Raw genomic sequence first — 15296 nt, forward strand, 5'->3', positions numbered from 1 at the left:
AGAGACCAGGCAATGACTCCCTTTGTCTTGCACTTGTGTCCATCTCCGCTCCATCCCAGAGGATACTGGGAAGTCCCCGGGGTCTCCTGGGTCACAGCAGCCACCAAAAGCCTCACTTAACAGACACTTCTCCCTCATCTGATCCTCAGGGCAAGGACTGCACCGTGCCCATCAACACCTGCGTCCAGAACCCCTGTCAGCACGGAGGCACCTGTCACCTCAGTGAGAGCCACAGAGATGGGTTCAGGTAAGAGCTCAGCCCTGATCTTCCCTCTTCTTAGAGAGCTTCTGGGTCAGACTCCTTATGGGAATGATGTCAGTGTGGGGAGTATTATCCCTGCCCAATACAGAGGGAACGGGGGCATCAAAGATAAACTCTGTCCCCAGAGTCACAAAGTATTGGTACAGGGATTGGAATCCAAAGGCCTCCACTCTCTCAGAGCCACGTCTCCATGGGAGGCTGCGGATGCTGTCTAAAGTGAGAGGATGGGATGTTGGCTAAGAGACCCACCCACCTGGCGATCCCACCACTGCTTTCTGTGTCACAAATAATAACAGTGGCTACTGCATGCCAGGTGGGAGCAACTCTTACACCATCTCTCCTAAACCTCCTCACGCCGGTATTGGGGGAGGGGAGGTCCTATCTGCATTGAGAAGAGAGGAAACCGAGACCACGGGCTAATGGCCACATATCCTGGCTCTTCTTTTTTTTTTTTTTTTCCTCCTTTTTTTTTCTTTTTTTCGGAGCTGGGGACCGAACCCAGGGCCTTGCGCTTGCTAGGCAAGCGCTCTACCACTGAGCTAAATCCCCAACCCCTATCCTGGCTCTTCTAATCATACCTCTAGTCCTTTCTTACGAAGCGGTAAGATACCCCTGGCCCATCTGTCTCCCAGCAGCATTCAGGTGTGCAGTTTCCCCAGCTGCAACCCCAGCAGAAGCAGGATCGCTGGAAGGGGGCTGGCTTCCACATCGGGTGGGCAGGAGCCCCTCACAATAAAGATGAGACCCTGGTGCCAGACAGGCTCTGGGCGATGTCAAAGCTCAAACCGCATGTAATTAACTTGTCAAAAGCCCTCCAGCGAGGGGCTGCTGTGTGGTCTGGAGACGAACTCTCCAGGGAACCCAGCTGGCCCATGCATTCCCCTACCAAGCCAGCTCCAACCAACCAGGGCTCCTAAAAAGAGGACCACAGGCACTGTCCCCGTTCCAGGCTGCAGTCAGCCAAGCCACCCGCTTCTCCCATTCATCGAGAACAGCCAGCCAGGAACTGTACTCCCAAGGCTAAAAATGCGTTCTGCCCAACTCAAGCCTGAGACGGGAAGCAGAGCCTCCCTGACGGTGACTGTGTGTCAGGGTGCTGCTTCACCCTCTGTCTTGGATGGTTTTCGTGTGAACTGGAAACCTTAACTATGAAATATGTAGGGGGTGACATGTCTGTGTGTGCTCCCGGGAAGAACCACCTTCTGCTGTATCTCGACTCTACAGCAAGCAGAGATACAGTAGGGGGCTTGGGGGAAAAAAGCGTCCTCTTCAATCCTGAGTCAGTTCCTAGGGCTCCCCAAACACCCAGCCTAGCTCCATGCTGCACCATCACAGAACAGCAGGGCCATGTCTTATCTCCCCATCACTGGCCTAACAACAGTGGTTCTCAGCCTGGGGGGTGGGGGGGTCATGACCCCGATGGAGTCAACTGACCCTTTCGCAGAGGTCACTTATCAGATACCCTGCATATTGGATGTTTATATTTCAGTTCATAACAGTAACAAAATTACAGTTATGAAGTAGTATGAAAGTACAGTTATGAATTCTATGGTTGAGGGTCACTACCACCTGGGGGAATGTGTTAAAGGGTCACGGCATTAGGAAGGTTGAAAGGTCTTATGAGGACGCCATGTTGAATCAGGGATCTGCCCTCACATGACTTCAGTGCACCATCATAGCTGCATCAACTCCACTTCCAAAGGTCACCTTTGGGGCCCAGAGGAGGAGTACTTCAGCCTACCCTTTTTGGGTCCGCAGCCCAGTGCACATCACCTCTAAAGTGTCAGAATTCCAGAAGCATCACCTGCCTTCTCCACTCAGGTGCTCCTGTATCCTGCTGCATTTGCCTGCTGACCAAATGAGCAGAGGCCAAGGCTGAAGATGTAACTGGGCCACAGAGCATTTCTGCAAAAACTGTAAAACAGACAAACCAATAAATGAATTAGATACATGATAAATAGGTACATACATACATACATGCATACATACATATATACACACGTACATGCATGCATAGATACATACATATATACATACATACACATACATGTATACATACATACATAGGATACATACACACACATGCATGCACATACACATAAGAAGCCACAGGGCTAACCATTCAGGAGTACATAAAAGGAAGATGAGACCTTAAATTCTGAGCAAAGCCTCCCTGCTAACTCACTGCTCCTGGAGTCGCCCTGCTCCGGGTTCTCAAATTATTTCCACTCATGACCCCTTTTTGTCTGGAATATTTTTAGTCAACCCAGGCTATGAAAATGTATAACAAAATGTCAGGGCCAGAGGGATGGCTCAGTGGTTAAGCATGCTGGCTACTCTTCCAGAGAGCATACACTTAATTCCCATCATTCTATGGTAGCTCAGAGCTGTCCGTAAGTCCAGTTCCAGGGACCTGACACCTTCAGGTATCCATGAGTACTGCATGCACACGATCCACATAGATATTTAAATATACACACATACATACAGGTAAAACACCCAATCACATAAATTATTTTTTAACAATTTAAAGTATATGAAAAAGTCATAGTCTTTTATATGTAGGCTGTAACAAGAATCCTAAGTTTATTTTAAAACAATTCTTAGGTGTGTGTATATATTATATATTATTGATACTATTTATTAAAGACAAGTTTATATACTAATGAGAATAATTAAATGTTGGCTAAATAGTTCATATTGTCAGACACAAAGCACTTTCGATGTTTTTTTTTTAGAATCGATAGATACTTTTATTTTTAAATCACCAGTTGTTAGACCAGCGCTTTGCATAAAGACGTGGTTCAAAAATGACAGAAGTATGTTTAGGACCATTTCAGAGACTGTTGGAAATTCTATCCTAAACACAAGCCAAAATCCATGTACCAACTTTTTATGACTCTCTCCAGCTAGCAGCTCCAGTAGCACGTTCTGGGTATTATTTACTCCTTGACAGTTTCACACATGTATACAATGTATCTTGCTCATATCCAAACCAAGTAACCCCTCCCACTCTGACCAGATTTCTACCAAGACATCTGCCATCCAACATCATGTCCTTTTTACTTAATGACCCACTGGGTTCAATTAGTACTTCGAGCATGTGCATGGGTGTGGGACCATCCACCAGAGCACAGGCAGCCTACCAACAGCCATCGCCCAGAAGAAGAATCACCCTCCCCCCCCAGCAGCCAGCAGCTGCACACAGCTCCTCAACTAGAAATGTATCCTCTCCTGCCCATGCTGGAATGTTGACTGGCCTGATCCTGTGCAGGTCTTGTATTGGCAACCATAACTGCTGTGCGTTCATGAGTAGAGCAGCCACGTCCTTCCAGACAGTGTTTTAACAGTACTCATTACCATCCTCCGGCTCTTATATTCTGTCCACGTCCCCTTCCCTGATGTTTCTTGATGAGCCTTGCAAGAGTTGATGTAAATGTCACATGTGGGGCTGAATATTCAGTTATCACTTATGCTCCACACTTGACCAGCCAACTTTCATAGTAGCTCTAATCTACTGGTAGAGACATACATATTTAGAACCATATGACAACATGTCCCTTTAGCAAGACAATAGTAGTAAGTGCTATCCTCAAGCCTAGGACCTCCATGGGCTATGGCTTAGGTGGGCAGTGTTTGGCTGGCATTCCCTCCCATGAAGTATTCATCAGATCCAATCAGAAATTGGTTACACGTGTAACAGTCACGTCACTAGTGCACCTGTGTTATATCTTCCTGGAAGATCGGGATTGTAGCATGAAACACCCACCACAGGGCAAACTCACTAAGGATACTTTCTTCCCTCGGTGTCCTGCATAGAACCTTCTGGCATCCTGAAATCCAGTCAATAGAGACTCAGTTCTTTTCGGTCAGTTCTAGCTTGATTTCTTTCCGTCCTATGACCAAAGCGTCAAACAGCGATTTAAAAAAAAAAAAAACTTAAACGTTCTAACACAGCGCGATCCAAAGATTATACCAACTTGATGAGGAGTGATGGTGGGAAAAATATTAAAGCCTTTACTGTTTTAGTTTAGAAACTTCATCAATAGTCACAGTTCTGTATTCAAACCATTATGCTTCCGTTAGCAGTGCAGTAAAAATACTGCAAATTCATAACATACAGAAGGCTCCGGTCTGCGCAGAGGTGTTTCGGGCAGTACGGTGACACCATGCATAGGGCAAAGTGTACGTGTGTGTTCAGAACCAAAGCTGCAGAGAAGTCATGTGATGTGGCACCAGCAAGCACTGCCAGAAACACCTGGGACCCATTATGCATTTGATTTTTAATTAAATGTCGGACTGTGTTCGCTCGGAGACCTTTGACTGTTGCCAGAATCTTCCCAATCCCTACATTCAGTTACGGGAATCCCATATAGGGTCACAATCCACTGTTTGAAAAGCTTCATCTTGAGAACCCCTTCGAGGTACCTGATAAGGACAGAGGAGACTTTGACGTCCTCCCCACCCTCTCTCCAGATATTAGCAACATCTATTCTGTTGACCAGCCATCGTGTCTGTCGCCCCTGCCAGGCAATCCCAAGACCCCAGAATTGGATTTGGGGGGGAAACTATAACAATTAATGCCATTGTTTAAGGCCTTTGAGTACCTCCCCCTGTGTGGCTATTTAAAAAAAAAATGGCCCTTATCATGATGCCTGGGACTGCTCTTCATGAGCTCAACCCTCAAAAGTCCTTGGACTTTTGTAGAAAATGTGATACGGTCTCCAGGTTGTAAGGAAACAGATAAAGTAGTATTCTGGGCCCATGAAATTAGCTTTCTCTTAGCTTAGTTTGCTTTTTAATTCATGTGCAAAATCAGAGCCGTCTCCAAGTAGAGATCTATAACTGGAGCACTTTCGTGAACCATGGACGGCCATAACTCTCTGACCAGAACTTGGGCCCTGGAAGAGAGAGCTTCATAGAAGCAGGTCATCAGACACTAGCTCCCTCCCACACCTCAGCATGTCCTAGCCTCTGGCTGCTTCAAGGCTGCCTGGTGCTTCCTGGGCCTCGTCTGTTCTTTTAACTTTACATGGCCACTCCTGTGAGCAAGATTTGGCAGGGCTGGTGTAGGGAGAGGTAATCTCAAACAGATGTACCAGAGCGGAGGCAAAAGAAAGAAATGCACCTGCTGGGGATGTCCTTTGAGATAAGCTCACAAAGGGTCCACAGTCTTGGCAGGAGAGAGATCCTCTCACTTCATCTCAGAAGCTGAGGGAGCAAGACATGACAGGAATGGGCAGTAGGGGAGACAGTTATGGTGTGTGTGTGTTGGGGGGGGTGATTCTAGAACTAAGTATCGAGAGTGATTTTCCGTTGCTGTGTGCCCTCCGCTTGTTTTCTGCTTTCATTAAATCTCATGACTACCCAAAGTCAGACATCTAGAAAGTACCAGAGCAGAATGCACTCCAGAGATGCCTGGTTACAGAGCCATGACCTTGACAGAGATACCCTGTTTAGCCCTCAGCATAGAAAATCTGCCTTAGAATGAAACATTATTGGGGGAGGGGGGAGGCTGTTTTCTGGCCTTCTCTGTGTACTCCACAGAGGAGTTGATTGAAGGGGGGAGTTCGAATACACTTGCAGGGATTTAAGCCATTTCCAGAAAACCACTTCCAGGTTTGAGGGAGGTGTAGAGGCCTTGCTGGTTGGTGCAAAGCAACAGGCAAGATAGAGAACATTGCCTGGGCAAGAGTAGCTAGACAAAATCGCCTTGTATGTCTTCCTCCTTGAGTCCCCAAGGTCTCAGTGCCCAATATGTCTCAGACCTCCAGCCACAAGAGAGACCTGACAAACTGTGTTTTCTGCCCTCCCTCCCCCACACCTTTCTGCCTACCTCTACAACCCTCCCTGTTCCCTGATCCCGGAACCCCCTCCTTTCTACGCATGCGCCCCTAAAGCTGCTCCTGCCCCCTGGGCTTTGAGGGACAGCGGTGTGAGATCAACCCAGATGACTGTGAGGATAACGACTGTGAAAACAGCGCCACCTGTGTGGACGGGATCAACAACTACGCATGCGTGTGCCCGCCGAACTACACAGGTACAGACGTTGAGGGCAGTGCCCATGCTGGGGTGTTTTGTGGGGTCGAGAGTAGCACTAAGGATGCGATTTTCTGATATCCTGGAAGGAGGAGGGACCCCACCTCCTCTCAAGAGAGGGCTCCCCAATACCCTCTGGGTTGCTTGTCCCTCTCCTCCACCTTCACCCTGTCCCGAGTAAACCTCTACTTCCTCCCCACTTTGGAACATACCAGGCTTTCTCATCTGCCTGTGTGGCGCCCGCCTGTGCGCGCTTACAGCCACCCCCTTCGTTAGGAGCCCCACATGTTTGAGGCTGGGCAGAGAGACGCTTTTACTGTTGGTGTCTGGATCTGGAAACCTGCCTTCCAGACACTCCTATAGGAACTGGAAATGCAAAACTGAACAAGACCCAGCTCCTTCCCAGAAAAGGCCGAGAAACACTAGCTTCAGGGGGAGAAGACGTCTGCGGTGGTGGGAGACCCGAGTGGAGAACTTATCCCAACTGGTGACTATAGAGAAGGCTCCCACGGGAAGGAATCCTTAAGAATGCCTTTCCACCCACCCAAGCCCAGTGCCGATGTTTCCTACATCCACAACCCCTCCTGAGTAGAGTTAAATCTACCATTAGCTTGGGAGGCAAAATGTCACCAAGTGATATAGGCAGCCTGCTTTGTGACCTGAAGTGGCATTTTCCCAGACTGCACCTCCATGAACTCTTCCAAGGGTCAACCCTTAAAAACAGTAATACATATAAAACCTTGAGAAACTCTGCCTACGGTAATAATCATCTTCTTGGAGCTGAAAAGAACCAAACAATAAGAGTTGTGGACACTTCTGCTTTAGGGAATGCTCTTTGTGCTGGTTCCCGGTGTACTCGATCTCTTCTTACCCCACCCACAACGCCGTTACAGACCTAGACGTAAGTGACGTCATTTGGAAATCCGAAGGGGTTTCCGCGCCATACTGCATAGAGCCCAGCTCTTCTGTGAAGTGGAGCAGGAGATGGGAAGTGCACGCGGCGTCTGGAAGCAGTTGTCATGCCTGAGAGGAGGAAGGGCAGAAACTCCCTTCGCCCCTCAGAGACTGCTGTTAAACAAAGAAACCCTGTCTCAAAATAACAAAAACAAAACAAGAAAAGAATATGCTCTGGCTGGAGAGCTGGCTCAGAGGTTAAGAGCACTGACTGCTCTTCCAGAGGTCCTGAGTTCAAATCCCAGCAACAACATGGTGGCTCACAACCATCTGTAATGGGATCTGATGCCCTCTTCTGATGTGTCTGAAGACAATAGCACTGTACTCACACATAAAATAAATAAATCTTTTAAAAAGAATGTGCTCAATGCCAAAATAGAATCACAAACGGCCCGGCTAGCAGCTGAGGAGAAGGAAAAGAGGTTCAAATTGCCTCTGTGGCAGAGACGGACTTCAACAAATTCCCAACGTGCAGATGGGCATTTATGTGGGCAGCTGCGATGAGCCCTCCTGGTATCTGCAGGTTCCCGGGCTATACAGCAGATGCGTTGTCCTGTCCCTGGAGAGGGGAAGCATTACAGCTTCTCCTCAAAACACATCCACCCCCTACACAGACACTTGTCTACTCCCTGAGTTTCTGTGGGAGACCAAGAAGAGGAGGAGGCCTCCCAAGAACACAGTGCCTCTCCCTGGGCAAATGTTGAGAGGTCCAAATCAGGGCAGGGCAGGGGTCAGCCAGGCCTCACCACAGGGGAGACCAGCCTCTGAGGCCATGCCTCATGCAGTCACTGCCAAGCCACCTTCTTACTTCTGCCCTCTCAGCCTTCTATTCCCTCCTGACCCCAACCCCCTACCCTTCCGGAAAGAGCATCCATCATTAGACGTTTTCCTCTCTTAGATCACCCAAGCCCAGCAGTTAAAAACAGTCTGCTCTTTCACAAGACCTGGGTTCGAGTCCCAGCACCCACATGGGAGCTCACATTGTAGCTCCAGTCCTGGGGGATCAGATGCCCTATACTGACCTCTGTGGATACTAGGCCTGCATTTGGCCACAGACATACATTCAGGCAAAACACTTGTACGCGTGAAAATAAAAACAAGTAAATTTTTCCAGGAAAAATTAAATAAAATCCTTGCTTTAAACTCCTTCACTGCTCCATGATACAGTCCTGCTCCCCCCATTTCTACATTCCTTAACGTACAGTTATTGGATTTATCCACAAGCTTCATCCCTCAGTATTTATGACACATCAGGCCTTTTCTGCAGCACTGTGAACTTCAAAGGTGATGTACCCGGAGGTCAGAACTGCAAGTTCCTTTATTTCCTTCTCTGAAGCACGCCAAGGGCTTTCTTGCCTGTCGCAGATACAGCGTGCCTGGCCCATTTTCCCGGGAAGTCTCCTCTGGCCTCCTCAGCAGAGTTGTATGTAGCTTGCCCTCTGCATCCACAACTTATCTTCACAGTGGCATCTACGACTCTGAACAGTAACTGCCTGCCTGGCCGCAGATAACGCTCACTAAGCAATGAGAAGGTCAGACTGGCCGTTGTGTTCCCAGCACCTGTTACGGTGCCTCCCGTGTATATGACACTCTATACAAGGGTATTGAATGGGGAAGGGGGATACACACGGCCCAAGTCAGGGTCTGGCCTGTGCGTCAGCTGCAACAACTCCAGGAGCCCCACGAGAGAAACAGAGAACGCTGGCTATCCAGGAGAGACCTAGGGGTCTTCGCTGTCTCTCTAGGGAAACTGAGTCAGGAGTCCCGTAGAAAGGATAGACTAAGAAAAGAATGTAGGGTTCCCGGTGTCCATAACTTAGACCTAGGGTGGGTCAGATCTAACCCTGAGGCCTTGGTTTTGCCCCGTACCCTCCCTGATGCCTTCTTTCTCTTCCCTCTGACCTCCAGGGGAGCTGTGTGATGAGGTGATTGACTACTGCGTGCCCGAGATGAACCTCTGTCAGCACGAGGCCAAGTGCATCTCCCTGGACAAAGGATTCAGGTAAGGCCCAGCTCCATGCTCTGGCAGAGAGCCCTGAGGACCCTCCCTCCAACAGCCTGGGTTTGAGGCCCTGAGGCAGGTTGTGTGTGTGTGTGTGTGTGTGTGTGTGTGTGTGTGTGTGTGTGACCCATATTTCCCCAAGTTGCCTTTATCTTTCATAGTTTCTTCCTTTCTGGATTCTTCTGATGACAGGAAAAGATAAAGAAGTGGATACATCACCTCTTCCTCTTCCCCTCCCTTTGCTCTCACATTCTCTTCTCCCGTCTTCTTTTCTCTTTCTTACATATCTCTCCTTCCCAGAGCTGAAGCGAGGCATCCACAGAAGGAACCGTCAGAGGTAGCCTCTGTCCTAAGGGTGTCTGGCTGCCTTCCCAATGCATAGCCTTCCTGGTGGCCCACCATCACTGACCTGCTTCCCCAAGGCCACAGGAAGTTTGCTAGACTGTGGCAGCTGTGGGAGGGAGGAGGTGGGACCAGGAGTCGTCAGCTCAGCAGCCTCTGCCATGGGTAAAGCTGTCTCTTCCATCTCCAGCAGCAAAGCCAGCTAGCATCAGGGGACCACATGAGCAACTCCCAGTTAGGAGGAGGCAGCCTAGGAAGAACACCAAGTTCCTCAGCCCCAGTGGATCTCCCCATATGTCGTCTCTTTTTCTTTCTCTGTGTGTGTGCACATGTGTGAGGGAGCACTCTCAGCAGCACGGTGTGTGTGTGTGTGTGTGTGTGTGTGTGTGTGTGTGTGTGTGTGTCTGTGTGTGTGTCTGTGTGTGTCTGTGTGTGTGTGTGTCTTTGTGTGTGCATGTGTGTGTCTGTGTGCAGGCCACAGGTTGATGCGGATTGTTGGCAGAGGGTTTCTCACTAAGCCTGAAGGTTACGATGCCAGGGTTGGCTTTTATGTGGTTTCTGGGGGGAATCTAAACCTGGGCCCTCAGACTTACACAGCAAGCGTTTTACCTACTGAGCCACCTCCCCAGATCCTGTATTGTCCTTTTCTATGGGGACATCATGGGCTCAATGCTCATCTGGAAGGAAATTATTGTAAGAGGTGTGAGGCCTTTGGCTTTGCCAAGATAAAGGAAACCACAGCGTCTCTGCATGCCACCCCTTTCACATCTAGCTGTCTGCGTGTGCCTCTCTGAGATATGCTAGGCAGGTGTTTCGGGAGGTGGGGCCGCCTGAGCATGACTCCCGGACTCCCTCCACCCCAGGATCCAACATCGATTGAAAGCTTTTATTTACTGAATACGAGGCTGTCTACTGCCGGGTGGACAAAACTGTGTGATGTGCAAACTGGGAAGAAGAAATGTGCAAAATGCATGCTTAGACCCAAAGCAGAGGTGCCCAGACGGTCAGGCAGCTTTGGGTGCGCTCGGCGGGAATAGTGGGAGGTGACTGGCCCTCAGAGAGAAACACTGAGGAGCAATTAAACAAGCAGCAAACCTAGAGGTCACTGGCTTAGAAACTGGCCAGGGGTGGGCGTGGACACAGAGGGTTAGAGCTGCCAGATCTTCTGATCCTCTGACGCTTCTTCTGAAAAACCTCACCCTGGACTATAATCAAGGGCCCTTGAGTCTGGGACAAGATGGGAAAGAGAGGCACCAGCCGAGCTTTCCTTGAGTCATCTTATTTATATTGCCCTGTCTCCCAGGAGACAGTGTCTCAGAAAGTCTGGAAGCCAACTCAGTAATGGCAGTGTTTATAATCAAATATATTTAAAGCGATAATCTATTCTCCCAATGAGGCATTTTATTATTGTATCCCCCCTCCCTTCCCCTCATCAAACACACGATATCCCACAGCCTAGAGGGACACCGGTGAGAGGCAGTGATACAGTCAGGGTGACCTTTGCTTATCCTTGGAGACACTTTAATGAGGTCTCAGTGTTGGGCAGATCTGCTCAGAGGCCCTGAGAATAATAATGAAGAGATCTCATTGACTTGCGTGCACTGAAAACTCCACCCAGTACCTACCTGGTCTCAAGCTTCCAATGGAGAAACCAGGGCCCCCCACCCCCCAGTCCATACGCAGTGGCACACACACAGCCGCCAGGGAACCAAGAGAGAGAAGGGTTTGCAAGTCAATCCATGTCTGGCTGATTGCTCAGCTAAATCCAGGTATCCGGATGTCCTTGGCCCCTGGTCACTAGATCCAAACAGAGAGGATTTACACATTGTCAACGTGGAAGATTCAGCAAAATGTCTGAAAACAGAAAGAATTGAAGTGGCTCTATCTGCTGTCTCTGTAATCGGAGAAGTATTATGTAGACCCTGGTCCTGAAACCAACATCTCAGGGGAAAATGTGAGGAACATAGCCCTGGGTCAGAGGCTCCTTGTTTGGTTGGTTGGTTGGTTGGTTGGTTGGTTGGTTGTAACTGGTTTCACTGTGTAGCCCTGGAGTCCTAGAGCTCACTTTCCAGACCAGGCTGTCCTGAAACTCAAAGATCTACCTGCTGGGATTAAAGGCCTATGCCACCACCGCCTGGCTACATTTTTTTTTCTTTCTTAAATAGCAAAATCTTCAGGTGTTTCCTTTGCTCATTAATGCCTGAGAAGAAGGCCTCACTGATAGAATTTTGTAGACACTTCCGCCTCCCGGCCTCCACCACTGAGTTTGGAAGAGAGGGTAGTTTCCCTACTCATTGGTTGCCTTGAGCTTCATGCTTTAAAAGGTTGTTTTTGTTTTTGTTTTTTTTATCCTGTTAAATGTTGGGTAGATGGGTGTCTGCACATTGGAGAAGGTCAGTTAATTTCAGGCATTCTCCAGGGCTCTTTGGATGCAGATAATGCAAACTCAGATGCCTGCCAAGGCTGGGGTGTTTGGTTTCATGGTTTTTTTATTAATATATTTTTTAGCTCATTTTCAAAACACCGGGTTTCCTTTCGACATCCATACACACCCATCACTGTGCCCTGATCATAATCGCCCTTCCCGCCCTCCTCTGCCCTCCACCAGGTTCAGTTTTACCAGCAGCCGAAGTGTTGAAATAAAGCCTATTCCCATGTCTCAGCTTTCTAGTTTGTTCCTTTAGAGAAATGGCCGACATTATGGTGGTAGACATTTCTTTAATTTTTTAAAGATTTATTTTTATCTTATGCATGCATATATCTGATGTACCCATGTCTCTTCAGAATCTTCCCTAGCAGTTCTACCTGGCTCTGGTGTAATGCTGGGGTTCTACCTGACTCTGTCTACAGTGAGCAAGGGATGAGGAGTGTCTTTTTAGTTTTGTTGTTCCTCCTTTGGAGTCAGGTCCTGAGGGTGCAAGCTAAGAATTCAGAGTTCCTGCTTGCCCTGAACTTCCTGCCTATGCCCTCTCGCCCTTGGACTTAGATAGATGGCATTTTGACTTTTACTCTGCCAGAAGGATTGAGCTGATGGGCCAGGGAGGTGCACAGGTTTTGCAGGAGGGAGAGAGGCCAGAGAACACTGTGTCCATGTGTGTTCATAAGGGTGTCTTAGCTCTGGGCACTCTCAGGTCTGATTCTATGCAGGGATGTCTGTTATGTGTCACCTCCAATCAGTGAGCCACAGACTCGTGTTCTGCCTACATATAGCCTTGGTTTTGGCGATAGCAAAATATGGTAGCCCTCTAGGGAGGGCTGGACCCGTGGGACTGGGGCCTGTGCAAGGACTGGGAAATAGGAGCTTTTCGCCCTTCCTATCTCAGCTTGAACGTCTGGACAAGCAATAAAGTAAAAACGAAGGCAGCACTGCCGCCATCTTTCCCTTCACCTCACTGTCATCACCTGGATGCTGCACTGTCTGACTTTACACAGTGTTCACTGCACTCCAGAGTAGGGGAGTTTGTTGAGGACCCGTGGCTTTGAGAGAATGTGCAAGAAAGAGAAGCCATGAGTGGCCAGTACACCTAGAATAGCATGTGACACAGTAAGTGTAGCTGTCGTTCGTGTCACGTGATGAGGCTTTGGGGAGGTGGCTTGAGTGCCTTCTCAGTGCTGCTTTAGATAGAGCCCTCTCCCCTGCAGACCACTAAGGATCTGATGAGATGGTCCTTGAAGGTGCTCAACTGGGTGTCTGACACCAAGGTCACCTGGGGTGTCAACTCAAGGTAGAAGGAACCAGATCTGACTGAAACGCTATATGGTTCATCCCATGCTCCCAGCCTGGTTCTGAAAACAGAACTTGTCCCATCCCCTACCTACAGCATCTAGACCTTCCTTGACTCTGGGAGCAAAAGCTGTGGACCATAAGTGGAGCCCAGTAGCGAAGGGTGGCCCGGTGAACCCTTGAGGAACTAGAAAGAGAGGTTTGGCAAGAGAAAGCACAAGAGCATCTGCAAGCAAGCTGGCAGGCCCTGAGCTAGCTTCTCTCTGCCTGTGTTCCAGGTGCGAATGTGTCCCTGGCTACAGTGGAAAGCTGTGCGAGACAGACAACGATGACTGTGTGGCTCACAAGTGTCGCCACGGAGCCCAGTGTGTGGACGCGGTCAATGGCTACACGTGCATCTGCCCCCAGGGCTTCAGGTACGGCAGAGGAGTACCTCAGAAGGAAGGTGGTGTGGTCTAGATGGAAGGAGGAGGCAGCGTTGCAGGCCTCCCTGCAGCTAGCCAGGGCAGTTCCATGCAGAAGTTGGACTTGAGCCTAACTTATCTTAAATTAAGATAATTTTTTTAAAAAAAAAGGCCAGGTGGTGGTGACACACACCTTACCAGCACCTGAGAGTCAGAGGCAGGTGGATCTCTGTGAGCTCAAGGCTAACCCAGTCTATAAAGTGAGTTACAGGACAGCCAGGGTTGTTACACAGAGAAGCCCCTATCTCGGGGGTAGGGGGGTTGGGGAGGGTGAGTCACAAAGCTCATTGCTCTTACAGAGGACCCAAGTTATGTTCACAGCACCCACATCAGGTAGTTTACAACCGTGTATATCTCTAGCTCTGGACGGATCCAACCCCTCTGGCTTCTGTGGGCACGGGTACTCATGTGCACATGTACACACACACAGACATACACACATAATTCAAAATTCTTTTTAAATAAATTCTTCTTAAATAGAATCTTCATATGGTAGCTCAGCTACAGTGTTATGTCTCCATCTCCAGAGCTCTTCACACACTGCACAATTCTAACCCCAACACCATCAACATCTCAGCCCCCATCACCTCCAATCCCAACACCATCAACATCTCAACTCCCCACCACCTCCAACCCCAACACCATCAACATCTCAACCCCCATCACCTCCAAGCCCAACACCATCAACATCTCAACCCCCCACCACCTCCAACCCCAACACCACCCCCATCACCTCCAAGCCCAACACCATCAACATCTCAACCCCCCACCACCTCCAACCCCAACACCACCCCCATCACCTCCAAGCCCAACACCATCAACATCTCAACCCCCCACCACCTCCAACCCCAACACCACCCCCATCACCTCCAAGCCCAACACCATCAACATCTCAACCCCCCACCACCTCCAACCCCAACACCACCCCCATCACCTCCAAGCCCAACACCATCAACATCTCAACCCCCCACCACCTCCAACCCCAACACCACCCCCATCACCTCCAACCCCAACAACATCAACATCTCAAACCCCCATCACCTCCAACCCCAACACCATCAACATCTCAAACCCCCATCACCTCCAACCCCAACACCATCAACATCCCAAACCCCCGTCACTTCCAACCCCAACAACATCAACATCTCAAACCCCCATCACTTCCAACCCCAACAACATCAACATCTCAAACCCCCATCACCTCCAACCCCAACACCATCAACATCTCAACCCCCCATCACCTCCAACCCCAACACCGTCAACATCTCCATCCCCTCCTTGTAATACTGACACTCTCATTCCACTTTTTGGGTCTGTGAACCAACTTCTCCAGGTACCTCATTTGAATAGTCAGGAAGTGCTGGCCTTTATGGCTAGCTCCTTTCACTGAGCACAGCACTCTCAAGGTCCATCTGTGTGGTTGTAGGTGTCAAAACTCCTTCCTTGGTAAGGCAGAATTTCCCTGCTGGCTAGCTATGCCATGTTCTGTGCATTCACTCAACTGTACTC

At 49.2% G+C, this 15296-nt stretch overlaps 1 protein-coding gene across 1 annotated transcript in view; it reads left to right on the plus strand.

The window, feature by feature from the left end:
• The window catches only part of Slit3 (slit guidance ligand 3), a 584776-nt gene that overhangs the window by 549545 nt on the left and 19935 nt on the right, over positions 1-15296 (plus strand). The window contains 4 exon segments of the mRNA NM_031321.1: positions 150-247; positions 6163-6302; positions 9164-9257; positions 13602-13739. Of these exon segments, the coding sequence (NP_112611.1) occupies positions 150-247; positions 6163-6302; positions 9164-9257; positions 13602-13739 (470 nt within the window).

Source organism: Rattus norvegicus, chromosome 10 (assembly GCF_036323735.1).
Source record: "Rattus norvegicus strain BN/NHsdMcwi chromosome 10, GRCr8, whole genome shotgun sequence".
NCBI classification, from domain to species: Eukaryota; Metazoa; Chordata; class Mammalia; order Rodentia; family Muridae; genus Rattus; species Rattus norvegicus.